Source organism: Scomber japonicus, chromosome 5, assembly GCF_027409825.1.
Source record: "Scomber japonicus isolate fScoJap1 chromosome 5, fScoJap1.pri, whole genome shotgun sequence".
Lineage (NCBI taxonomy): Eukaryota > Metazoa > Chordata > Actinopteri > Scombriformes > Scombridae > Scomber > Scomber japonicus.
In genome coordinates this window covers 28,296,137-28,323,863 of record NC_070582.1, presented here as the reverse complement: position 1 = coordinate 28,323,863, position 27,727 = coordinate 28,296,137, and the positions used below count along the sequence as shown (strand labels likewise).

Here is a 27,727-nt window from a genome sequence, read left to right as displayed (position 1 = left end):
TGAAAGCAGCGTTAATTTGACAGATAATTGATGAACCTTTACTCCTCCTGTCTGTTCAAGGTGGAATGTGTACATGTGAGTGTTTATGGTTAAATCAGAAATGGAGAGATCATGTAGTGGGACAAAACAGTCTGAATTAGTTGTATATCCGCCACACCTGAGGAAACTATAAAATGCAGTGAAGAAAATGCTACCAATAATAAATCTACATAAGAACCAAAACACCCCCTCCTTATGTGAGACACTAGTTTGTGCACTAGAGGTAATGAGAACGGCTATGACAGCTGTAAAAATTCAACTGACAGAAAAGTACACTTTATTATACCATTTGACACCGAAAAGGTGCGACTGCGACAGATGGAGCAGCATGACCGTAAAGGTGTCATTACCCAACCATGCATCATTACTGGCTTGCTTAATGAACTGAATTGCATTATCAACAGTGGCATTGAACAGCAAAAACGGTCCTGTTAGGTATATGGTATAAAGCCGGAACACTATCATAATGAGGCTGACAAGTATATTTTCAGACACTTTTCCCTGAATATTTGTAGACAGGATTCATGCAAAATATGGAGGGGGTGGGGGCTACGACGGACAGTACTGCTCTCTTCAAATACACATCATCCATAACAGATCCATCATCCAACTGAAAGAGCGACATGACAAGCGCAGAGATGGTAAGCAATAAGATAACGCAGTAGAGGCTCAATGTTATAGCTTTCATACCTTGAAACAAGCTTTGCCAGCAGGAACAGTGTTGGTGTAGCAAGATCAGTGTAGATGGGAGTCATATTTAAATGGACCACCTTGTTGTGAGGATGGCGAGAATTGGTGTGTGACTATGTGTGCTGATTCAATCAGAGGCTGATTACAGCTGAGGAGTATGACTTCCGTGTCCTGCATAAACTAACGTGATGCTTCATTTAATAAAAGAGCAGGGAACAAGTATTTTTGTTACTTTTGACATGTCAGAACCATCAGTTCAGAACAAGGTTATTGTGTTTATTACTCTAATACATTGCACTTTGAGAACTTTACAAAGCCCCTCTGACAATGAAAACTAATTTCATATTGGCACAAATAAGAGCCAAAAAAACTAGGTAAAGGAGGTGAAAGAAATCCAACATTAGGAGAGAGTTGTGTGTAGGTGCAGATCAGAGAACAATGAGCATGCTACTGAGAAGGAAAATGTTGCACTTCTTACATACTGCAATGTTTTATCTAGTGTTCTGTTCTTCTTCTAAAATCGCAAATCTCTTCCAAACTTTGGATTTCAGAATTTGAAGGTGCATTGTAAGTCATTTCGGTGTTGTCAGCAAAGCGCTATCTTATCGATACTGTGATGAGTTTGGCGAAAAAATTTTGGGAGGGAGAGATGGGGGTGACTAAGCAAAAGGAGGTTTCAGCAGCATAACAGCTACATCAAACTGATTCATAACTTTCAAATCAGGACATCAGCCAGTTCATGCAACATTAATGCTGATCCAGGGGTCTGTGTATTGATACACTCACATCTGTTAAATTAAAACCGATTTCCAATTCATATCGGTTACTTCTTACACCCCTACCATTTATGTGGTTCTACCAGTGTGACGAGAGTGAAAGATTCTTCATTTGGTGGTGGTTATGTCTGAATTTTGCAGATTACTTATACTAGAAATTATACTGTGTGGTGCATCAAATACATTTTTAGGGCTTTGGAGCCAATGTGCATGTGTGTGTATATGCAGACACACACACACGCACACGGGAAGTACAGCTGCTATAAATATCATTATCTCTCCTCTGAACTTGTCTCTCAGGTTCTCTTCTTCATGTCTTGTTTCATGCTGGTTGAGCTGCACTCCTCTCCAGTTACACCTCTGATGTAGCAGATATTCCCTTAGTGAATCTTCCAAATTAGATTTCAGCCCTTTTAACCAGCCATCAACCTGAGTGTTAGTGGTGAAATCACTGTCTAAAATATTCTTACAACAATGATGTCAGAGAAAATGTTGCTCTCTCTCTGATTACTGGCACATCAGAGTCGAAGGTATGAAGCAAGCTTTCCTACAAGAAGGATATGCTGTGACAAAATAGAAAATCTTCTAATTGTTCTTTTGTTTACATGTATAAATTAGAATTTTCTAAATTTTGCACTTCATGCTGTCATTTATCTTGTTTTTAATGTTGCTGATATCTTTGTTGTAGCTGCTGCTGCTGTTTAATGCTTTTATCAAATTAACCTTTCAAAAGAGCAGCCTCATTAGCTGTTATTATCACTGTTTATATTTACTACTTTTAGAAGCCCATTATTTATCCTTAAATTATGCCATTCATGTACTCGCTCTAAATGATTAAAACATAGAAATCATTGGGGGGGGGGTTTCTAGCATTTCAAAATGAACTAGTTTGTTGGAGTTGGAACATTTGTTCAGCAGCACTGTGGCAAATATTTAAAAAGTACAACCTAGATTCATCTGTTCATCAGGTTATTAAAGGCCGCAGTGTCTTAAAGAAGTGGCAACCTGCACAGCTGTAAAATGAACCCAACACCAAAACTGCAGTTCCTCAAATGGCCATTTGAGGCTGGCTCCAAAAGTGATTTAATGCCCATAGACCCCTATGTTAAAATGCAGTCTGCTACAAAAAACTGTTTTGGTTGGTTGGGAGGTGAATATTTATATAACTCACCTATGTACATTTTTATTAAAGCTTAAAGTTATGCCTAATTAAGGGTATGGCTAACTCCAGATTCAGGGAGGGCGTAGTCATAACTGTTGCTATTTCAGTATATTTTTTAGTTCATGAAAGTTAATTGTAACATTTTGGTTGCCAGAAAAAGTCTTTTTTGGCTCAACCAAATGATCCTCTAAAGAGTTGTAGGTTCAGTTTTTCCGGTAAGTACATTTAGTTTGAATGGTGTTAAGCCTGTTGTTTTTCCCTAGCTTGCTACTGTTAATCATAGATGGTAAATGCACCATGCTAGCCAAGCTAGCCGCTAGTGTTAAGGTCAGCTTCACCCTTTTGTGGAAATATGGTCAAACCTTAGCCTGGCTAACACCAGAGACACCATCTCATATGAGACTGACGTCAGGTCTGACGAGGAGCCGTTCATTTCCTCGTATTTGAGGCGGGATCAACGAATGTCTATTTTCAAAGTGAACTCCTCAATTTATTTAACACACAATCTACTGCTGCTTTTAACGGTTGCTGCACCTCCGTGACCGCCATGCTGGATGTAAACAGAGTCGCCTTGAGCCCGCCTCCCCGTGATTGGTTCCCTATCTCAGGCGAAAATTTCGTCTTGGTGGCCATGCTAACTTTCTGAATGAAGTAGAATCTCGCTGGAATGAGAGCATGGGTATACCCAGGCCAGGGGTGGATTGGCCATTGGGAGTACCAGGATTTTTCCCGGTGGGCCGATCAGTAATGGGCAGATGGCTGCCCGTTTTTTATTTTTTATTTGCTCATTTATTTTTTGCTGCGCCTTGCAATGGTAACTCTCCAGGCCACCGGCCCACAGAGCTCCGCTACAGCCTGCAGACACAGCAGAAGAATACCCGGCCCAATGGCCCTATGATAGGCTACAGAGGCCCAGGAGTCCCACCCACGCATGTTCTAGACCCCCCCCCCCCCCCCCCCCCTCGTCCAATCACCTTTAAGGACAAGCAGTCATGATGAGAGAGTGAGGGAGAGAAACAACAACACACCAGCACACGAAAAACAAAGCGAGGATTACAAAATGGAGAACAGGGGTAAAAAACGAAAAGGCGGAGCTGAAAAACGGAGAAAACAAAAGAAAAGCTCTCACGACCGACGCTGCTAAGAGCAAAACACTGTCAGAAATGTTTGCTGTCGGGGCCAGCGTGGCCAGAGCTAGCAGCAGTGGTTCCTATCAGCAGCAGGTGTGTCAGAGTGAGGCTCCCGCTGCCATGGTGGTGCAGGAGCAGGTTGAGGAAGACTCTCCACTATGTGGAAGTGGTGATACAGTCTTAAGCAGTTGTGTGCCTGCCAGCATGGTGTGAATTAAATGTTCAGAACGGTTACTTAACTGTCTATGAACTTTACTTGACATAATGAATAGCAAACTCTGCATAGTGTGGTGTGTTACAACTAGGCCTAAAGCTAGTTATCTAAAGTATTAGAAAACAATAACCTTATTCATATACTATCCTGATTTATTGATTAGTTGCTTTTATTAACCACTATTTTCATCAAAGGATGCCACATAATTACAAATCTGCAAGCTTACAACTCACATGTTACAATGTGATGTGGTTTGAGCATGTAGATCTGCTATTTTCACAATTTTTGATCATTTCTACCTATAATGACTTCCCCCAAATCAGGTCACTAGAGTTAAAGTGTTATTAGTGTCAACATGCACCTTTCTTCGTGCCCACAGTCTAATTTGTTCATGAAGGACATTGATCTAACGACATGACACATATGTAGCCTATGCTTTACATATATTTTCAGTCATTGTTTATGGTTTATTGTCCGTTCAACAGTTTCACATTATACAGTTAAAACTAATTCAAGCCTATTCAGGTCTCCAGAATATAAGAGATATTGTTCAGTATACTACTGTTATTAAGGGCTTGTGTGTTTATATGTACATTAACGCGAGTTGGCACAATATCTGCGTGCGGATTGTAGTGGGCCGGTCTGGACCAAAAAGTTCAGGGCCGAATTTTTGTCCCAGTCCATGCCTGACCCAGTCTAATAAAACCTGGCTCCAAAAATCCAAGATGGCAATGGTAAAAATTCAAACTCAAGGCTTCAAAACAGGATATGTTTTGTTTTCACTTTTCCTTCTTGATTGTAGTTACAGTTTTTCAATATTACTCTATGGTTATGTTTGGAAATATATTTTAACTGATTATGTTTTATGATGAAAGAGTCATTATGTGTTCACCATCTTGGGTTCACATTAACTATTATTTAAATGTGTTAATTGGTGTACAGGCAGCGTTGCCAGATAGGAAGTATCGTACCAAAGTTTTAAAGTTATGGAACTTTGAGGAAAATTAACTTACGTGAGTCATATCCAGGAGAACAAATAGATCTGACACCACCTACAAATCTAGCCATTATGTTAAAAAAAATTAAAATTGCTGACATAGTTATATGATGTGTGGAAGGGGGTAGTCTTTTGGGACTCACTTAAATAATAAACTCTCTGTTGCCTCTAACTTTCTCTGTGATTGATCATTTTAAATATTCACAGAGCAGGACCCACAGTGCAGCTTTTGTCATTAACTTATATTTATGTTGATATTGTCCGACAACACCAAGATGATAAAATAAGAATGTTATCAGTGCAGTGCAGAAGTTTGGAAATGACTGCTGGTGTTGTAATGTATTAATGTAGTCCTTATGGGCTCTGATTAAAACACTATGTCATATTAGTTTTGTGGTCTGACAACAGACCCAGATTTTTTTTTTTAAATGGGAACAATTATACAGAGAGCCAGGCTGAGTTACAACAAAGTATAAGCAATTAGCAGGAGGGCATTGACAGGGTTGCCACTGCAGTAACTGTACAAAGTGCATAGGGTGATATTTGCTGCTGTTGGTCAAAACTGCTGACATGTGATTTCAGCTCCTCCAATGGGAAAGCAGGGCTCTGAAGGAAGAGTTAATTTTCTTGTAACACCATAACTACAGCCAAGTAGGAAATGATCCCCACTCCTAAAATATTTGATATGTCAGTGGGTATCTCTTTCTCCTGGCTTCCCTTTGTCCTCCCTCCCCTCTGTTCTGTACTGTTTATCCCTCCCTCATCCGTTCCTCTTGTTATCATCCATCCTCCTCCATTCTTTTACATGTTGCACACTCCTCTCCTCTTCTCTTATGCTTCTCCCTCCATTTCTTCCTCTTCTTATTTCGTCTCTTATGTCCTCCGCCTTTGTCTATGCTCCCTTCATTCTGCAAGTCTTTTGCACGCCAGCATCTGTTACACCATTTTTTTCAATTCTTCTTCTTCTTCACCACCCTCTCACCCTTCCTCCCTCCTCTATACTGCTGCATTATTCAGACTGAGTGCTATTTGGAATGGCTTGTGTTGTCCCTGAGTACCTCTCCTCTCATCGCGCTCCATGGAGCATCCCGGCAAAACCCCAGACAGCACCGGCCACACACACATACGCATACACACACACACACACACACACATACAAACACACAGACGTCAGGTCCAGACCAGCGCGCATGCACATCTGTCAAACCCATGAATTCACACACACACATACACTCCCAATTCCTTACATTCAGGCATTTTTTTCTGTACACATTGAGTTGCATATAAAGAAGCACTCTCAATTGTAAAGTCACACATGCTCCTTCTTCACCAAATACCAGCCAGGGGTCCTCAGAGATCACTTAAGCAGCAGCTGCCGGCTGATACGGGGCTAGACTACAACGGAACAAGGCGTCTTTTATTTATAACTACCAGCACAGAGCTGGAGCACTTCAATTGCAGGCCGCCACCGCCTTACAACACAGAGCAGGGGACAAGGTTCAGCACCGCCAAAAAAAGAAAAAGAAAAAGAAAAAAAGGGAGGGGGTGATAGAAGAACATCCCTGCATATTTAATTGCTTAAAAAAGGGGGGAGGACTTGAGTGGAAAAACAAAGAGATACAAAGAAAGAGAGAACATGAGGGATGAAGATGATGTGAGATGTCACTGAAATGGTGCTGTCACATTGTTGTCTCCCTGTTAAGGATGTATAATATCAAGTGGAGAAACCTGTTTTTGCTGAAAAATAGATAGTGATGAAGTTCATGTGACGGTCATAAGTGTACAATCATCTAAAACCAACCGCTCTAGGAGAGACAGAAGACCTTTTGTGTTGCTTTTCCTAGATCATTTGTGGCTTGAAGTGTTTCTCTGAGTGTTTTTGGCAGTCTTCACCTTTATTTGGTTAAAGCAAAGCGGCCTCCACAGCACCTTCACTGTCTTTCTCTTCTGTCAGTTTTTGCTTTTTACGCCCAATAGCAAATTGAACTGCTGTGGGGAATACAACTGAAAGATATGAGCTATAAACGGTATCGGGAAAGGGGAAAAAGTGGTTTAGTGGTAGTGGTGGCTATGATGATGTGACTGGGGCATCAGGGTTGAAACTCTTCTGCATTTTTCATGCAAAATGTATTTTTATAGCAGTCCTGGAGTTGCGAGGATACATGCTGGCTGGGAGCGAAATTGAGTTATTGACGTCAAACAAGACCAGGACGATGAATCGGTGATGTTTTATACTCCTTTACAAAAGATCAGGACGTTAAGCGGTGCAATCCCTGAATTTAAGCATTGTGATGTATCATTCTAATGTAGAATGAATTATCTATAGCTGGAAGTAAGATGTTTCACCACCACTCCATCTTTGCTGTTTTTGTATTTGAATAATAAACAGGGAATGATAAAAGTGTGGACTTTATGACTTTAAAGAGCGCTTGCACATAGTCATTGTCTATGCAAATCACAGGTCAAATGTTCATGTAGTTGCTGACGTTGGAAGTGTTCCACAAATAAAGAAAGACAGTTATTTAAATGAACACATGCTCCTACAGTAGCAACTGATATTTTTTAAAAAGTCACACACAAGCCCTGAATTAGTAAATTCTTACAGACTGGAAATTTAGTAAAAGCTATTATTCAGTGTTTATCAGTCTTAATTTTAATTTGAGGCCTCAATAAGTTGCTTTTGGAAAGATACATGAGTGGTTCCAAATGCTTCCCACTGCCAGCAAAGCGGCAGCAGTAGTTGAAGCTTTACCAGCATAAATTCATATCGCTGAGCAATTACTGAGCTATTGCTTTGATAAAAACAGCATAAGCATTCAGAAAACTTCATTCATTACTTATTATAATTAGAACTCTTATGAAGCCAAAATTATTGATGCACTTTTAAAACACTCTCACTTCTGTACTTTTGTACTTACACTTAATACTTTGAGTGCAAGTGTGTTCACGCTGAGAAGTAAGGGAAAATGCAGTGTACTATGAGTACCCGGATGGTGCACTCAAAACTGTCAAAAGAGTAAAAAAGTACAGCCGAAGACATCAACGTGAGTAGAAGGATAGGACAATATGCCATACAGTTGTATCTATCTATCTATCTATATATATCTATCTATATATAGATATATGTATATATACTGCTGTACTCTGCTTCTTGCTCCTTCTTCACTACTACTACTAGTCTCTTCCGGCAATAGATGTGCTCTGTGCGGGATCTCGTGCGACCACACTGTATTTCAGTGATCACACGATATTTCGACGATACAGCTTTAGCAGTAGCAGCAGAGTAAAAGCCATCAGGTAAGTGTTATTTTAATAAACTCCTGGTGTACTGACAAACTTTCCAATGCATGGATTTATGAGTAAAAACCCTATTTGTACTACTGTAGAAGTTTGATAACAATCCAGGCATTATTAGTCTCCTACAAAATTTGTTCATTTTTGTATTTTTTTTGTAATATCATAATAATTGAATCAATTAAAAGTAATGGTTATATTGCACATCAACCCTCAGCATATAATACTGGCTCTCCCCATAGATAGAGAGTGGGAAGTCTATGAAGTCCATTTCCCATTCTTTTCTCTTTTTTTTGATATTTGAATTAATTAACATTTAATTTATGGCATGAAATGATGCTCAAAAGGCTCTGACTTTCTGCTGTGTGGTACAACTGTCTCTAAAACTGAAAGCTCAGTACAAAATTGAGTTCTGCTTTCTGAAAAATGCATTAGCAATACATTTCCTCTTCAGTTACTGGGATTGTGTCATAGATCGCCAAAATGTATCATATGTTGTATCCATACTGGGCTCTGATTTCTTACATAAACTTTTCCTTTTTTTCTGTGCTCCTGCTTTTATTATCACATACCAACTCTGTAATGCACTTTCAATTTCATTTATTTGCTATACAGTTAAACAAGAACTTATATAAGAACCACATAATATCTTCAACTCTTTTCTCCTTAAGATGATCCTTACAACAACACAGAAAGTGCACACACACACACACACACACACACACACACACACACACACACACACACACACACACACACACACACACACATACTCACTCGCACACATACTCATCTCCCATTGCCTGTTTGCTGTTTGTATGGATTAAGAGGGATTACACTCCACGGACACATGCTTCAGTGCCTTTTGGGGGTTTGTGTATGTGTGTGTATTCTGTGTTATTGTGACTCACAGCTTTTAGCTGTCGCTGCCTCACAGCTTTTATATGTCTGCAGACTGCAGGGTGTTTGTGTGTGTGTGTGTGTGAGTGTGTGTGGATATACCAGGTAGTGTATTGTGGGGACATCTGTTTACACAGTCACACTGTAGAGAGTCACCTCCCTTTTTTGTGGCAAAAAGCAAGTTCCCATAGTGTGTGTATGGTTGGGTCTGTCATAGGCTACTTTTGAGGGACACATTTCTCCAGTTAACAGGGGACGGCTAGTTCAATTGGGGACAAAAGTCCTGTTCACAATTGGGAAAAGGCAGATTTTTTTTGGGTCAGTGGTTAGGTTAGGTTAAAGTTAAGGTTAGGTTAAGGTTAGGGTTCGGTAAGTAGTGGTGATGGTTAGGGTACGTTTCCAGGAAATTAATTTAGGTCAATGTAATGTAACCAAAAGGGACCTAGGAGAACAAAAGCAACACTTTTGTGTGTGTGTGTGTGTGTGTGTGTGTGTGAGTGTCATAAGCTACTTTTGGGGGACAACTTAGGACCAGTTAATTGGGGACGACTTGTCCAATTGTTGTCCAATTAATGTCCCCAAAAGTGGCCTAAGACAACAACAACACTAGTATTTCTTCCTTCCCCAGATTCTACAGTACTTTATGTACCAGTTTGTTCAAGATCAAGTTTTAACACATGATTAGCCTTAAATGCACCTTTTTCACCAAGCACAACATGTCACAATAAGAAAAGGACAAGCATAAATAATAAAAATGAATGATGGCAGAATACATTTCTATTATTTACAACATTTACATGTAGCTGTTGTTTTTCATGCTGGCTCAGTGTTACGCTGCTAAGGCTTACTGAGTATTCCTCTCTTTGATTGAGCTATTACAATACATGTCTAAAAGGTGTTTAAAAAAAATATTAAAGTAAGGATAACAGTTCTTAGAAAATAGGGAAACATTTATATAGAGCTCGCTGGTGATTCAAGTCCATGTCAGACAGTCTCACAGTAGGCCTACTGCAGTTCAATTTGTGGACGGGTCCATCTTCAGAAGCTTTGGAAAATAAGCGAGTGCTCTGGATTTTCTCCACCACTTTTAATGGGATTTTATGGTTTGTGTCTCTTTCTTGCTAGAATATCTTCTGCAGGATAACTAAGTTGTTTCTTAATTTGGTCAGTGCAGCCTCAGGTTTCCTTTTCCTTCATGGTCCATGTTGAAGCTTCAGCCTTCTGTCTGGGTTATGACGTTGGTTGGATGGATGGGGAAGGATTGGAAAGATTCCAGTGTTTGTGATTTGTGTGAGGATTTGTGTCATCTGATAACTAATCTGACAGAATTGGTCATGTGAGAGTTTCAAATGCTTTAAATTGGGGTTTAATTATACCGAACAACAGACTTTTCCTGATGTGTGTCCTCTATGTTCACTATAGTTTTCAGGCACTTCTATGTAGTCTTAAGCGCTGAGTCAGATAAATCAGATAAATCCAAGCTTTCCCAGTTGTGATTAGTTGCTATGAGCACTGTTTAACCAGTTGGAAAACTCATAATTCTGATAAAATGGTATGAACACTGCATTAGACAAATCAGCTGGGTCTTTGTCCTGGGAGTCACATGGAAGTTTATTTCTGATGTTTTATCCCTATAACAAACCCTGGTATGAGGGGATTTTGCACAACAAAGACTATATGTTTGGAAGATACAGCAACCAGTAACTCATGTTTTATTCAGAAAAACCTGAAAACTATTGTATCTTTCTTGTGAGAACTGCAGTTTCTCAGGGGAACATATTGTAGTTCTCGGTTTTAAAAATGACTTTCTTTTCTTCTTCTGCTGCTGTTCCATCAATCATTTTTGGGAGGCCTCGAACTACAATCCATTTTTATGGTATCATCTCCTCAATCACCTTTTCTAAAGGCCTTTCTCACATATCATATCCTTAGAGCATCTGGGCATCCAAATATGCTGTAGTGTTGCAGCATGTTGACTGGAGGCTGTTTGTATAATAGACACAAGCACAGTGTCACACACAATTCTACTCTTCTATCGCTACAGGGATTTTCTCATTGTATCAAGATCAGTCTTTTCTTTCAGAGGAGCAGATCTTTTCCATCATCAATTACCTTGAGAATTTGTTTTTTTCTGTCTTCGACTCCATCTTTTTTTCCACCAGCTACTCCCTGGAGGGTATGATGCTTACCTTCGTCAGTTAGGGGGCCTCTCATCGCTCTCTAATATGGATCTGATACAGAGTGTCAGGCTATACTCCCTGGTAATCTCCTGCTGGAGATATGATGATCTTTTCTCTCCTGTTTTAGGGGTGAAAAGCAATTTTGTGAGTGTCACACAAGCGGTAAAGCCAATTTGAAATGAAATGTTAGGAGCCACACTGTGACACATACTTAAACCACATCTTCTCCATTTGTGGCTGAGCTGTCTCTCCTTTTAGTCTGAGCATTTCCTCCTCGTCATCACTGTTTCTCATGCTGCTGCTTTGCTTGTCTGCTTATTCTTGTTTATTTTCTTCATCTGTTTGCATCTATTTACTAGAGGATTAGAAATACAAAAAACATTTTAAATTATTGCTCATACTATGGATGCTTAAAATGACTTTACATAAAGGTATTGGCATTGAAGTAAATGTTCACATATTCCAAAAAGAAACATGGCAGCATTTTATATAAAACAGTTAATCTTCCATTGCTTCACATTCCTTACACCAACAATTCTAGGTGTCTTTTGAATGGTAGGTGATGTTAATATGCCATGTGTGCTGCAGCCCAGACTACACACTGAAATGAAGTAGCTAATTATGAACACTCTGCAATTCAAATAGTGATATTTCTATGTAGTGCAGATTGAAGAACAGTGAATCAAAATGTATGTATGTATGTATGTATGTATGTATGTATGTATGTATGTATGTATGTTTAATGTATTTTTATATTGTTATCATACAAAACACAGTTGGGTCACAATTAAGTTTAGATGTGTAATGTAAAGCATCTCAAGGTAAGAATAAGGTCAGAGTTAAGGTAGTATGAGAAAACCTTTTCTGAACATGAGAAATTAATTCACAGAGGAATATTTGTTAATAAATATCAAGTGAATTTATTATGCTATATTTATCAGGCTTTATTTGTATGGCACTTTTCATACAAATGCAAAGTAACACCTCCTCCCATTCACGCACAAACAACAGATGACTGTTATGGTTAAAGGACTCAATGAAAACAGGAACTGAGAAACTGAAGAAACACTATTGTAACTTGCATGAATCAGCAGAGACCAAACACCAGAGGTAGAATAAAAATGTGAAAATTCAGCAAAAATATGAAATAGAATATAATAAAGATCTGTATAAAATAAAGTGAGTGATCCAGAAATAAAAGGTAGGTTATTAAAAAGGAAAACAAAGTAAAATAACAATAACAATATAAAATAATAAAATACTGAAAGATGTGTTGAAGGGTTAGGGTTAGGTTAAACGAGACATAAAAAGCAGGAAGAGGAAAACAATGAAGAAAAATAAAAATAAAAATAAAATAAAAGGATAAACCAAGTAGTAAAACAAGCTAAAATATAGAATTAAAATATAAAATAAAATAAATAAAGTCAGAGTAAAAAGTAGGTCTTACGTTTGCTTTGAAAAAAAAAACAAATCAACATTCTCTGTTGCCCTCAGGTCTTCAGGAAGGCTGTCAAATCTATCTGTTAAAAATGAAACTGCTCCGCCTTTGACATTGTAGCTCCTTTACTAGTAACAGGGGGAAATAACTCACTGCTTTTTCACAAAACCTTTATTGCACAGGGGTGTTTGTATTGACAAGCAGCACAGGGAGGTTATTTACAAACCCACACACCAAAAAAACCCCAACCCTCACACAAATGGATTAAAGTGATTTCCTAATAATAGGAAATATTGGTTGTGTGGTAGGCTAAGATAGGTACATCACATCCTTATGTCTGACAAGTTTGGTGTTACTGAAATGTTTGTAGCAGCCTCGCAACTTTCTAAACGGTCCAGGCTTCACTCAGGTAGCAGGAGTAGGCGTGTTGTTTTTTTTGAAGGCCCACACAGTGCACTGGCCCCGGATCAGTCAGGGCTTTGGTGCTTTGTTTGATGTGTTTACCGGTGTAATAACTGCTACTCTAAAATGAAAATGAAAAACCTTTTGAGTGAGAGGAGTTAGAAAACTCTAACCCTTGTGTCTGTCATATGTTTGTGCTGTTGCAGTATTACACACAAAGTCTCGCTGTCTTTTTCTCATCACAGGCAGCTCACCCATAGCTACCACTGTAGCCTATGAAACAGAATCCAAATGAACTCTAAAACTCTTCCTTTCTGTGCTTCAATTCAGTGTCAGGTCAGTGTGACCCCCCCCCCCCCCCCCCCCCCAGCACAACTGGCTGTCCGTGGTCCCTCCTAGTGAGATCATCAAAAGTCAATTTTCACATTTCATCCACCCAGATCTTCAGATACAGACCTTATCTTCACTCCTTCCTCACCACCAGTGTCTAGACTCCTTTGGGGGTTATTCTTGTATGACACATGGCATGACTACAGACGTCACAATCCCCTAAAGACTCCTCAGATAGCTTTTCCTACTGTGCACTATGTATCAGCTATATTCATTTGATAATAACTCTACAAACCCTTTTTTCAAAGAATCTCTTTTCTCAGCAGAAAGCAGCTACTGTATATTTCTTCATATGTCTAAATGAAGTAAAATGTATTGTTTTGAAAAGCAGATATACAGTTATATCAAGAAAACACTGCTTAGGCTATTATGAAAGGTAAATTTGGTCATATTGTATTAAAAAACAATGAAATACATTTTTAAAATCACTGATAACATTGCCATTTCCTACTGAGACTATGGACTATAGGATAAAATGGTACATTTGTCACTATTATTACATGTTTCACTCATTTTACCCTACAACAGGAAACAGCACTAAATGGCATCATTTCATTTAAATGTTGTATTACATTTTACAAATGTTGAATATAGTTCAGATATGAAATGTTATTATTTTAACTATACATTTTTGTCAAAGCACTTTGTAATCTCTGTTTTTAAAATGTGCTATATAAATAAAGTTATTATTATTATGATTATTATTATAATAATAAAGATTTTTGTTTATATTAGGGGGTTAGACAGTAACCATATTTTGCCACCTCTATATCCCCTCTGATAGCAACACACGTGCTGTCAGCAGATGTATGGGAGAGTTAATTAAATACAATCAAATCAATTCACAGCACCTCATACTGATGCTGAACCCTTAATGATTTTTTAATATATTTGTTGCCTGAGGGTTTAGGCGCAGACACAATGCTCACATTTTTAGCAAAAAGTCCATTCAGCTCATCCCAAGAACTGCAGTGTGCAGCGTTGAGACAGACAACTGTACTTTAATGGAATTGGGCTTTTTTTCTTTAGAAAATATGCTCATTTACTCTCTTGCCAAGAGTTAGATTTGAAGATCGATACCACTCTGTCTGATGGCTGAGGTATCAATCTTCTCAACCCTACTCTCTGCAAGACAGCGAATAAGTGTATTTCCCAAAATGCTGATGTTCGTTTCAAGTTGCAGTACACAGAACTCAGCCACTAGGTGTCACACTGTAGCACCGACATCTCAGACCAGAGCCGATAACTCACAAAACTCAAATGAAACTGTCAAACTAGGCAGCACTGAATGAATATGGATCAGGATTCTGTTACACCCTATTTCTCATCTTGAATGCTTTCAGAAACATATTTTAGTGTACCGTTTAGCTGTAATTTGAGAAAGGTTGTGATAGTGCAGCTACCGAAACAAAGAACAGAGAAGCTCGGATAGTCCTTTAAAGGTTATAGATGTTACTATTGTATTTTGTATTAGTTATAATGTAAGCATCAAAACACCCAGAATTTCATCACAGAAAACATTTACACAGATATAAGAAGAGGGAGACACACAAAACACACTTGTACTGTGGCATCGTAGCGATGTAAAATTTATATTCCACGTTTCTGGGCACAGTCTTTATGGTTGTTGCTCTTGTGATAATCTTTTAATCTTTTCACTTGTTCCGCGACACAATGAGGTCAGAGGTCAAATTCAGCAGCAGACAAACATCCCTGGAGATGGTAAGGATTCAGTATCTTAAACTTAATACAATAGGACAAATCCTGATCTCACCAGCAGTCACAACATTTTATGCTATTTTTGATCCTGTTTCTATGTCACATTAACCATGACTATTGTCCTGTGTCTGTTTTATGTTGTGTGGAGGTCAGTCAGTTCATTTTCATGTCTCTCACTGTGCACTTTCCTGTTCTACTGCAGTCACTGTATGTAGAAAAGATGTAATCTTTTAGAGCATTAGGATGTCTCTTCCCCCATCTGCACTGCGCCTCATCATTCCCCTTTTTCCACTTACCACCTCGCCTTTTAGGCCTGTCTCTCTCTGTCTCTCTCTCTCCCTCACGTCACCTTGTCCTTTTTTTAATCTACCTCTTTCCATCTTTAACAGAGTTCCTTTGAAAGCCACAGAGTGAGAAGTACAAATTACATCCTGACACCCCCGGTTCACCCTCTTCCCACACTCTGCTTATCAGTGGCCACATCAGGCCCTGACCTCTATGCTCTGACTTAAAAAAAACAGAAGATGAAGGTGTTCTGTAATCATCTGTGTGATTTTATAAGGGATCAGCAGTAGTTCTTTGCTTTGTTTGGCTAGGCTTTAATGTAGCATTGCAGATTATAAGTACAGTAGAAGTACCTACTTAATTGACCATTCACTAAGCCCTGCACCCCTTAGTTACTGTTGCTACTCTTGTCAAGCTCCTTTCTTGTATGGCACCAATTCTGTTTACAATGTTAATGGGGCCAGAAATACAATTCAGAAGTCTTGGTGATTTTTTAAACAATGGGTCTTTGATTTCAGACATACGCATGGAAAAAAAGAGACAATTAAGGTAATGGTTAACAGCATGAGTTGGTTATTAAGACTGAACTGTGTCTCTGGATGAGTATTTAGTCATTTTAAAACAACAATCCTGTGAACAAAGTATGTAAGACCACACCATTTGCACCTGTTACATGTTGCTGTATTTCTGACCATTTGTTTGTTTAGTCAGTATAGCTCTACTGTTTGTAGCATTGCTTACACTGATCCCAGATTTGTTTGTGTTAAGTAGTGTTTTGTTACTTCTGCATTTATGGTTTACTCAAGACAAGTATTTAACTCCTGGGTTTTTAGAGTTATACATTAGCTTGTTTTGTCACTTAACCTAAGATGACCAAACCAGGACCCTTAAGTGTATGTTCATACACACACATGTATGTGCTTAGGTACACAAGGTACAGATACAGATGTTTTCATCAGGATGGGGGACAATTATTTCTGTGCATACCACACCTACTTTTCAACCACCCCAGCAGACAAAAAATTATGTTGTGTCTCCCAAAATCCACTGAGGTATTTGTTAATGTGCACAAACAGAGACTGCCAGCTAAATAGCCAACCTTAACACATTCTCCACCAGCTTTAAAAAAATAAATAAAATAAAAAATCTAAGCCAAAACATAAAAATAACTTTAACTTACATCTCCCCAAGCTGGTCACTAGTTTACAGAAACTAATGAAACTATGAAACTAAAATTGTTAATGATATATGAACATTCCTGGTCCTTTTTACTCACATTCTTCGGTTGAGAAACAACAAAATACCACCACTCTTTAAAAGTAGAGTATCACAATTGCAGTTTAGCAAACAGTCAGTGTAAGATTAGTCTTCATCATCACTGTGTGCTATATACTGGTGAAAGCACTTATCCATGCAAGGATAATCATCAGTGACATAATAATAGTAGTTCTTTCTTTCTAGCAAGTGTACTCTATGTAAATCGGTGTGGTAATGTAGTAACATGCTATGCTACGCTATTTTTAGTTTAGTGTGCAAATGTAAAACAGGGTAAAATAGGCCTACTGACTATACTGACAGAATATATTCTTACTTAATGTGTTGCAAAATACTGATGTAGTTTCTTCAGTCTTCCTGTCCTCAATACCAGTGGATCCCACCCTATGTCTGAAGTAACAGGGTAGTTCTTACACTCTGTGAGGAAGACTTGCATCACCGTTGATGCTGTGTGTGTGTGTGTGTGTGTGTGTGTGTGTGTGTGTGCATGCATGCGTGTGCTGCTTGTGCAATACTAACCACACAGCCTGTGTTTGTTAACTGGCTGACAAGATGTGATGAAGGCAAGAAAAGGAGAAAAGAGGTACCCGAACTGCTACAGTGTGCCTCATCATATGTAGCATGATGCATAGGGTAGATAAAAACCACTCATAGTATACAATTTAAAGTATATAATTCAGATATGGGGTGCTTCCTAAATGGCTAGTGATTAGGCTGACAAATGCTACAGATGCACAATTAACTGTTGAAAGATCTGTTGCAAAATTGTGATAATGTAACATTTGAGGAGGTTCATGCTGCACTATAATTGAATTTAACTGACCAATAGCAAGGTCTTAAAGGACGTCAGATAGAAACAGTTAAGCTGTTTACCCCTTTCAGTCTGTAGGCTAAGATATGTTAATAGTCTGTGTCCCCTGGCTCCAGCTTTATATTGACAGATATGAGAGTGGTATTGAATGCTTAATGTCAACACTATCTTTAAGTCTGTGTCTGACAAGTGTGTAACATATCTTCTATATGGATATGTTCCTTGAAACAAACTATGTTCAAAATGGGTTGTCATCTCCCAGCAGCTGTTACCTATTCCACTAAGATTATGTTTCAACTGCAGACCCAGCTTTGGATTTGGAGGGGAAACAATGTACTAGCTAACAATGTACGCTGTCATATGACTGTCTGCTGACAAGCAAGAGGGAAAGTGTCTTGTTTTGGATTAATCTAATTAATGCAATCCACTTTGCAGAATTGACATGTATGGCATAGGATCTGTGCATGTTATGCAATGACATTTTGAATGTGTGGGACCACGTCCAAACTGCATGTGTAATACAACAGCAGCACCACACAGACCAAGAGTCAATGTCAACAACATACATGGAGAAAACACTGCAGTTTCTGTGTTTTTTTCCCTGGGGTTCTCTACTTCTTGTGAAAAACATTTCATTAAAACACACCAGGATGTGGCCACTGTACCAGTTAGCAAATGCTCCACTTCCTGCACCAGTTAGTTGTTCACTTTGGCTCAGTGCTGTTTCCTGCTGGGCAGGGCAGCATACACAGCATGTCTGAAAGTTTGCAGGAAACAGCTGCCTATGGTTTCATGTGTGGGGGCAGATGAGAGCCCTGATACTCGTCCCTAAAGTCTATGTGGGGCAGAAAACCAAACTAAGCTAAAGCTGCACAGACCTGAAGAGTTGGGCTCAACTTAACCAACATTTTAAGAAGATTTTAAGCACCAAAAACTGAGGCAAAACTGTCATGGTGTTAACAAAATGGTGATCCTTTTACAAGACAGGAAATAGTGGTTTTCTTATCTGTTGGTGTAAGAATGCAGTAAACTGAACATTTAGGTAATTCATTTCAAATAATCTATGAAACAAATTTGGAAGAGTGCATTCAAACCGACCTGTGAAAATTGTTTAGTTGGACTTGAATATGGTTGCGATTTAATGCTAAATAGACACAATGAAAAATGGCACGCAAAAGAGAAACATACAATTAAAACAATGTTTATGGTGAAAACCAAAGACATAGATTAGTGCCAAATGGATTTTTTCCATTTCTTTCATGTTTGAAATTATTCACAAGAAGCTTATTTGGCTACAGTTATGTTTACATAGTCACCTGGGGAGTTTTGACACTTGGCCTTTGTTATCATAAAAGTGACAGTGTGACTCCAGTCACATAATGCTGGAGGGGGTTTCTTTCCTTGTTGTTTATAACAGAACCTACGTCATAATCCAAAGACAGACATGTATTAGTCTATCCCTGGATCAGCCATGTATAGCAGAAAATTGGATGCTGTATATGAGAACATACATACAAAGAGTCAAATAAATAGATTGATTTTAGGCAGCTGACAACTCAATCAAAGGACATTATGACTGTCTCCCCCAGCATTTCTAATTGAATGATATTATGTTCATACATATGTAACATTATATAACTATAATTGTCCTGAATATACTGATTTAGTCTTACAACAGCGTATTATTACTCTAATTACAGGCCATGCTAATACCTTTTGAGGAAAAAGATGATCTGTCAGCTTCACAGCATTATGTCTGTTATTATAACAGACTGGAGGTCTAAAATATCTATTGACAACTTGGCCAGCAGAACTCAGTGTAGCCTAAAAGAGAATGTTGCTTAGGAATAATACGAATATTAGGACATCAGACTACCAACATGAAAGCTAAGCAAAATTAAAGACAGAATCTCCATGGGAAAGTTTTAGGTCTTTATAAATATAAGAATATCACATAAACAAGGTAACAACAAAGAAACAATATTTATGTAATATGAATCATCGCCACAACAAATGAGTCCTTGTTTGTCAAACAATCACTTCCAGGGTCAATTAAAGTTATAAACATTTGTGTTTATGGAAAACATTGGATTTATGGATGCATCATATGAACAAGACTGGACTTACATTCACTTGAATGAAAATTGCTCACCTGGAACATAAACCAAATATGTCCTCTAGCCTCTGGGTTTGCTTCTGCGTTGTGCGTCTCTGAAGGGCTCATAGACTTTACATGAGGATGACATCACACACATCACAAACTGTGGGCAACTTTTACTGTTATAAAACCTTCATGGATTAAAAATTCATTCGTAATACAAAGTGTTATAATTGACCTTGTTTGCAGTTGGAGGTTCCCTGTAAACAGTTTTATAGATGTATCTTATATAATGGTGGTCAATGGTGAAAATTATTTTTCCAATACAATACTGCTAGTGACCACTGGGCAAATTTGCAAGCGAGGCTAAGTGTGCTCTCTTTAATACAATGATAGCTAACAAAAATCTTCTGCTGCAGGCAGATTCTTTTGGTGACTTGGGGGCAGTGGAATGCTGTGAGAAAAACATATTATCACTTCTTAAATTGATACGCAAGATTTGTTAGTAAGCTGCGAACCATTAGAAGAGTCGCAGTTTGTGTCTACCTGTTGAATTTAGCTGTTTTTAGTTTTGACTAACTGCTGAGAAAATGATCTCTCTCAAGCTGTTAAATGTCACGCAGTGTTCAATAGTTCTGAAGTTTTGTAGCATACAGTGGGTTTTTGAAGGTTTAGCTAACTGGCATAGATGGCAAATTACATGATGAGAGGTGAGAATGAACCACAACAGTAAAATTACAGGTCAGAAAACCCAAAACAGTGAGCTGAAAGGGTCTACAAAGGTTGGGTGCCCTCTATCATTGGTGGTCAATTATCAATATATAATCCATTTAGATTCAAACTAAAAGAACTACCACTTGTGTGCTTACCTACAGATTCGCCCTTTCTGTCTCTTGGCCTAATTAGTAGAGGTACGACAATGCACCACCAGGTGGCGCCATTGGGACCGTGCTCCCTCCCTCTCTCCTCACTTCTGTGTTTTTTTACGGTTCTGACGTCAGCAACCTGCAATTGAACGAATGAACTAGCGAAGGAGCGAGCCCCTACCGGAGATACCGGGAGGCAGTAACGTTACAGAGCGAATCCCAGCCGCCCGCCCCGGAGAAGCCAAACGGAAGAAGGTGCACTGTGAGCCACCGTGAGCCACCGTGAGACGCCGTGCTGGAAACAAACGATGCGAGCGCTGCTCACCGCCGCCCAGTAACCTACACAACCGACGAGCGGAGAAGAAGAGAACCGTTACCGTGATTTACCGACTGAAAAACAGAAGCGACACGGAGGACGGACCCGTCGGTGAGACCACGCTCGAGAAACAAACAACTGCGGAGGCTACAGTGTGGTTTTTTGCGCCGTGGATCAAACCGAGTGGATCCTCGATTTAAATGCGTTAACGGTGCTGTGTCCCCGGCTTGAGAGCGAGAGAGAGAGAGAGAGAGAGGGAGCTGCCCCGAGAGCGAAAGAAAGACAGAGGGATCACAGAGGGATTGAAGATAGCACAGAAAAAGGAGGAAATAAAATAAGGATTTGCAACCAGCTTTCATTGAATCCACCTATTTTTTAAAAATTGCTATTTCTTCCGTGGATCAGGTACCGGTAACGCTATCAAGCTGTGTTCTCTAACCATGGGATGTACTCTGAGCGCAGAGGAGAGGGCGGCTCTGGATCGGAGCAAAGCCATCGAGAAAAACCTCAAGGAGGACGGTCTCACCGCGGCCAAAGATGTTAAACTGCTGCTGCTCGGTAAGAGACGCCGGTTGAAATCCCTACCGAAGGGCCTGTTGAGCTACGGCTGACAAATGAAACGCTTGTGTGTGTTTGTGTGTGTGTGTGTGTGTGTGTGTGTGGTGGATGAAAGGTGTGGTATGGAGGGTAGGAGGAGGGGGGGCGTTTGGTAAGAGATGATTATCACGATGGAAATTTAAGCAAAAAGCATGACGTGCATTACATGAAATAAGCAACGATATAGATAAAAGATCCTCTATGTGGGTCGAGAGGCGGGTTATTTCCTTGATGTTTGCCTCCTTAACACACCCTACCTTTACATCACATCTTCACCCAGCTCTATAATGTGATTTTATACATTACACTTAAAGCCAGGTGAGTGAAATGTTCAGTACAGATCAGGTGGGGCGTAGGTAAAAGGTGGGGACTACCATCAGAGATAATAACTGCAGATGGATACTAGGGGGAAAAAAATGGCAGTATGCAGCAATGGAGGGCCAAGCACAGTCAAGGTAGTGTAGGTTCAGTGGTTTTGGATGGGAGATTGATTCATTGATTCATTGTGAGGAAATTAGCCTTTAAGTATTTAATCTATTTGACTATCTAAGTTACAGGGCGGAGGCGAAGGGGGGAAGGAGGAGGAGGGGCGATAATAAAAGGATGTGGTGGAAGAATGGGTGCAGCCACTTTCTCCATCTTTTTATCTCCTCCACCCCGCCTGCTGCCCTTATTCACTTAGGTTTTTAAGAGGCTGATTCTTTTCTCTCTCTCTCTTTTTCTCTCTTTATCTCCCACCCCCTCCTCTCTCTCTCTCTCTCTCTCTCTCTCACTCTGTCTCCATCTTGCTCTCTTTCACACACACACACACACACATGCGGGCAAACACACACCCTGTTTACATTGTCTTCTTGTCTCTTATCCCTCAGGGGCTGGAGAGTCAGGGAAAAGCACCATCGTCAAACAGATGAAGTAAGTCTCCAATAAGCACGGTCTAATAACCCTATAGTGTGAATGTGTGTCCGTCTCTCACTCTTTCTTTCTGTCTCTCTCTCTCTCTCTCACACACACACACACACACACACACAAACACAAACACAGACATATATATATATATGCAGCCTGATCTCAAATTGAGCTTGAAGCCTAAACATTTTTTTTTCCTTTTTTACCATGAAAGAAAAACAGTAAAACATGGCTGTTGACATTATCATAACAGTGCCTGTACACGCCAGACATTAGACTTAACCATCACTCCAGCATCTGATGTTGCGCTACGTGGGTGGGAACATGTGCCAAATTGAGTGTGGAAAAAAAATAATGCAGGTGCAGTGATTCGCTGTACTGCTGTGTATATACCGATACATACAGCTGTTGTATCATATCATACAGGCTACAATAAAACATGGCACTCACACACACACACACACTCACACACTCAAAGTCGACTACTCCCTCCTGTACTGTAATTTACATGAAATTCTGCTGAAATGACTTTGCTATATAATCATATTAGAAGCTCGCCTCAGTTTCATTTCTTAGAGGTGTAGTCTCGGAGCAAAATTGAGCATTTTCACATCAAATTAAACTCATTTTTATTTGTTCTTACACAACTTTTTTTTTTTCATTCTCAGTCTCGGGGTTTGAGACAGGCAGATACAGTAATTGATACTGCATAGTTGTTGAATATTAATCCCTAAGGGTAGGATAAGGCAATCCAAGATCCACTTTGACTTTCTTATCCGTGTCACATGTGCATTTGCTGTCCACCATAATTCTGTTGAGACGGGACAGGATGTACTGTGGTGGTGGTGGTGGTGGTGGGGGTGTATTAAAATTTTATAGTTGTAGTTTATGTAGACAGCAGGGAATGAAATCTCCTCCATCCTCCCTAACAAAAGTCCACTACAATATTCTCACACAATACTTTTTTCCCCCCTCCAGAACTCCTAACAGTGAGTTTTAATGGATATTAACATGCAATTTAATATGTTTTAGAACCAGCAATTGCACTGTAAAGCTACTACAACACTAAAATGTGATTATCATGAGTTCCTGGACGTTGCTGAAGCCTGAACCATCGCATAAATACCTTGTAGCCTAACCTGTGAAGGCCTGTGCACTAATATAGTATTACTCATGTAGAGACTTAATGAGTACATGAGCTACTTTTCAGTTTAGTGACTTCATTTAAAGCTGTATCTATAGTATCATTATCATGTTCTTATGATACTTCTGTAGGGGCTTATCTTTGCTGCTTATTGCCCAGTTTCTATGATGGTATTTAGGTATTTACTAGATCACTAGGTTGATCCTGTAATAGACCTACAGGATTTATGTTCAGTTTTTTCAGCTGCTTTATTAACAACATACTCTCTCTCTCTGTCACTGTGTATCGCTCTGTCATTTTTATCTGTAATCCAGTCGTGACATATGGTTTTTCTTCAATCTCCTCCACCACGTCATTTTACAGACAGCTGAGTGCGTTTTAGCCGATAATAGGCTTTGGTTGTGGTCATATAGTGACAGATCACATGAGGCCATGATTCAGTGGATCCAGATGAGCCTGTTTCTCAGCTGTTTTTATATGGTCACTCTAAGCAGCAAGGCACATTCTGCACCCTGCCTGAATTCCCACTGGGTTCATTGAATATATAGAGTTGGTCATACAGGCCGACCTCCGGAGCAACTGAACGCATCGATTCCACTGGATTGTAGTAAATCACACGTTCAGCGACACAAATGAATGCTAATAGGTTGCTGTGCCAGTTCATAGACGTGTAAGTCTTTTATGGGAGGTTACAGATATTATAGGCTGTTATGGTCACCATACCAAAGACAAACATTATGGCAGTAAAAGATCGCTACCATTAAATGAATGTTTTATTAGTATTTTCATGACAGAGAGGGAGCTTCCTTTCAGCTGATTTACACCAAGCTCACTTTTTTCAGCCATCCCCGTCGTCTCCGTTGTCTGATTACAGTCTGCAAGCTATTGGTTACACATGACTTCATGAAACTGCATCTGGCAGACATACTGTCTGTTAATTGTTGATACATTTTCATGTAATACTGTTTGCACACAACTCAGGGGTTACCTTATTTAAGGAGAGAGACCACTGCCAAGTCTTATTAATACTTGAAGGCTTCCTTTTTCTTTTTCTGTTTGCAAAAAATATCCTAAAGACTGGAATAATAGCTTGAGTTGTTCCATTTGAAGCCAAAAAAATGTGAGTTTTTTTTTTCTTTACAATTGGGCATGTGACATGAAAGAGACAGAAGCTGCTTTTCAAGTGGTGGACAGCGCCCTGTTGGAGAAGCCTTTAACGTTCCTGTTCAGAGACGCTGGGCTATTTCCGGAACCGCATCAGACGAGTGGAAAGCCCTCACTGCATTTTCTTTCACAGTGCTTTGAACATCTGGGGTGTGCTCAAGTGACCAATTGTGTGTGGGCGTGTGTATATTCGTGGGTGTGTGCTCTCTTCAGAGAAAGAAAAAGAGAGAGAGAGACAGAGATGAGTGGATTAGATTTAGATTTAGATTTTCTGTGTGTATTTTCGGGCTGCAGCGTGTGTCACAGATGTGCATGTGATTTCAAGTGAGAGGAAATAAGGAGGCTATTATGCAGTGCAGAAATACTGAAACTGTACCAGGCAAAAAGAGTGCTGCTGCAGTAGTTTGAGGTCTTCTGTAAGGGTTTCTTAAAGGAAATGACGTGGGCAGTTTATCAGTTAGAGCAGGTTGCGTCCGCCAAAACCCTGCTTGATCTCCTTTTGAAACACGCATTATTGGTTTCTGAGATGACGCAATTACTGTGTGAGTGTGTCGACAATAACTCCTGACAAAGCACTGATAACATCTCTGCGGGGAGCACAGGTGCGGTTTGGTGTTTGTGTGTCTGTGTGACAGAGAGAGTGAGAGATGTAGGTCTTGAGACTTGGATATGGCACTATCTCATGTAGGACTACATTTATTTGGCAAGGCAGGAGGAAAGACAGGGAAGGAATGACTAAGTGAAGAAGTAAGCAGACTTAAAGGAGAAACATGTGAATGACTCACTTTTGTATGTTTGGATGTGGTATAGTATATCATATGATTCCCTATCTGTGAGTGTCATATTTGGGCCAGCAACCCAAGGGATTTGGTCATGTGTGAACAACATATCTCTATCTTGTGCATACAGCTCTGTGTGTGTGTGTGTGTGTGTGTGTGTGTGTGTGTGTGTGTGTGCAGGAGACACCATCTGTTTATGGAGCATGTGTGTGTTTAGACATGTGCAAAGGTTCTCTCGCTGCCCAGCTGGCAAACTGACCTCTCCAGCAGTGCTTTGTGTGTGTGTGTGTGTGTGTGTGTGTGTGTGTGTGTGTGTGTGTGTGGGTGTGTGTGTGGGTGTGTGTGTGTGTGTGTGTGTGAAAAATAATTTAATATAGTAATATTGTCATGTAATTGAACAGAAGGGCCAAGAAAGCCACTGTGAGGGATAGCCTCTAAAAAGAGCTGTGGCTTTAAGTGCGACCCCCTTCTCTATTTACTCAAATGTGTAAATTGTTTGGCTCTTAAACGCCTTGGGGAGGGAGAAGGGAGGTGTCTATGGTGCAGGAGTCAGACAGAGATGTATTTGTGCCAGGAAAAAAATTAATGACTCCTGGTTAACATGACCAGATGTAAGGCTTTATATTTTAGAGTCTTAGCCCCCTAGCAAACAAAAGCTGGTACGATATGTTACCAAACAAGCACTTAAAATACAAATATATATGTTACAAAATGCTGTTACAAAATACTGTAAGAGACTGCATTTCAAATAATGTCCAATTATAGTAGTACATATACTTTTAAAAGTTATATAGGTTTAGAATTAAGTCAAAATACAGCATGTTGTTGACCGTTATCAGTAAGTGTAGCTAACATAACCTAGCCTAGCTAGTTTTTGATGTGTTGGCCTTAGCGATGCACCCTCTAACAAAGGAGTCAGAGAGGGGCGTAATTGTGCCAGGAAAGAAATGAATTATATTTTAGAGGCTTAGCTCACCAGCAAACAAAAGCTAGTACGATATGTTACCAAACAAGCACCTTAATGTATAAAAATATGTTACAAAATGCTGTTAGAAAATACTTAGCATTTCAGTCTTTCATTAGACATACTTTGAAAAGTTTTGTACGTTTAGAATGATCTCAAAACATAGCGTGTTGTTGACAGTTATCAGTAAGTGTAGCTAACATAGCCTAGCCTTGCTAGTTTTTGACATGCGCTGCCTTTAGCGATGCAAGAGCCTAGCAAAACATAACAGCTGAAAATAATAGTCAAATCTTTAAAACCACAAACTGAAGTTCCTCATCATTTATTCTCTGTAGTTATTTTTGTAGAGATTACAAGAGATCCAAAACAATTTTCTATGAGTAACCGAGGACAATAAATGCAGAAATTATGGCAGCCACAGCTGAAAATGACTCTTAAGTTGGCAGTGAGAAGAGAAGGGAGGTTAAAATTTGACATTTGTGTTGGTGAGCAAGAGAATCCAAATAAATTAGACTCATCAATTTAAAAACTCAGCCAACTGAAGACATTTAGCCAGAGCTATTTAGACATTTAGACACTGCACACAATCATTGATAGTCCAGAATATTCCTCTAAATCATATTGTACGTAATAATCTAGTATGGAAGTGTGCCAACCAAACATATATTGATATTAAAATAATACAAATATTTTTAACAAATATTTCAAAATCTGCAGATATGGAGTTGATGCCCTCTCTTTGTGTTGATTTCATTGTAGCGGTTGATGTATGTGTTGGCAATTCATGTAATTACAGCGCTGCTTTTAACCCGCCATACTTATATTTATATAAAACCCACCATATTATATAAAAATACATTCATAAAGCCAGAGGAGTCGTATCATGACGTCTTTTTTATAGCTGATTATATCCAGATGATTTCTCTTTCAATCATTAACAGTCCACAGTCCGTATAAAACTATACAAACTGTACAAATCGGACATGGCTGTACGATAGCGGAGCGATAGAGATGGCCACCTGTGTGTTGATTTGTAGATCAACAGGCTGAATAACAGATTTGCTAATTTATACCCAATCAGGGGAGAGCAAGTCTTCTGTCCTGATTACATCATCCTGGTTTAGAGACGCTTACAATGTCAGCTCTGCCCTTTGAACACAAGCACTCCTCTTTGTACACTGCAGCCTATAT

At 39.4% G+C, this 27,727-nt stretch overlaps 1 protein-coding gene across 1 annotated transcript in view; it reads left to right on the top strand.

The window, feature by feature from the left end:
- The first annotated feature begins 20,835 nt into the window (after window positions 1-20,835).
- Window positions 20,836-27,727, top strand: part of LOC128358665 (guanine nucleotide-binding protein G(o) subunit alpha-like) — an 80,632-nt gene continuing 73,740 nt past the window's right edge. Inside the window, exons 1-2 of the mRNA XM_053319012.1 lie at window positions 20,836-21,540; window positions 22,449-22,491. Of these exons, the coding sequence (XP_053174987.1) occupies window positions 21,423-21,540; window positions 22,449-22,491 (161 nt within the window). The 5' untranslated portion in view covers window positions 20,836-21,422. The remainder of the gene's footprint in view (window positions 21,541-22,448; window positions 22,492-27,727) is intronic.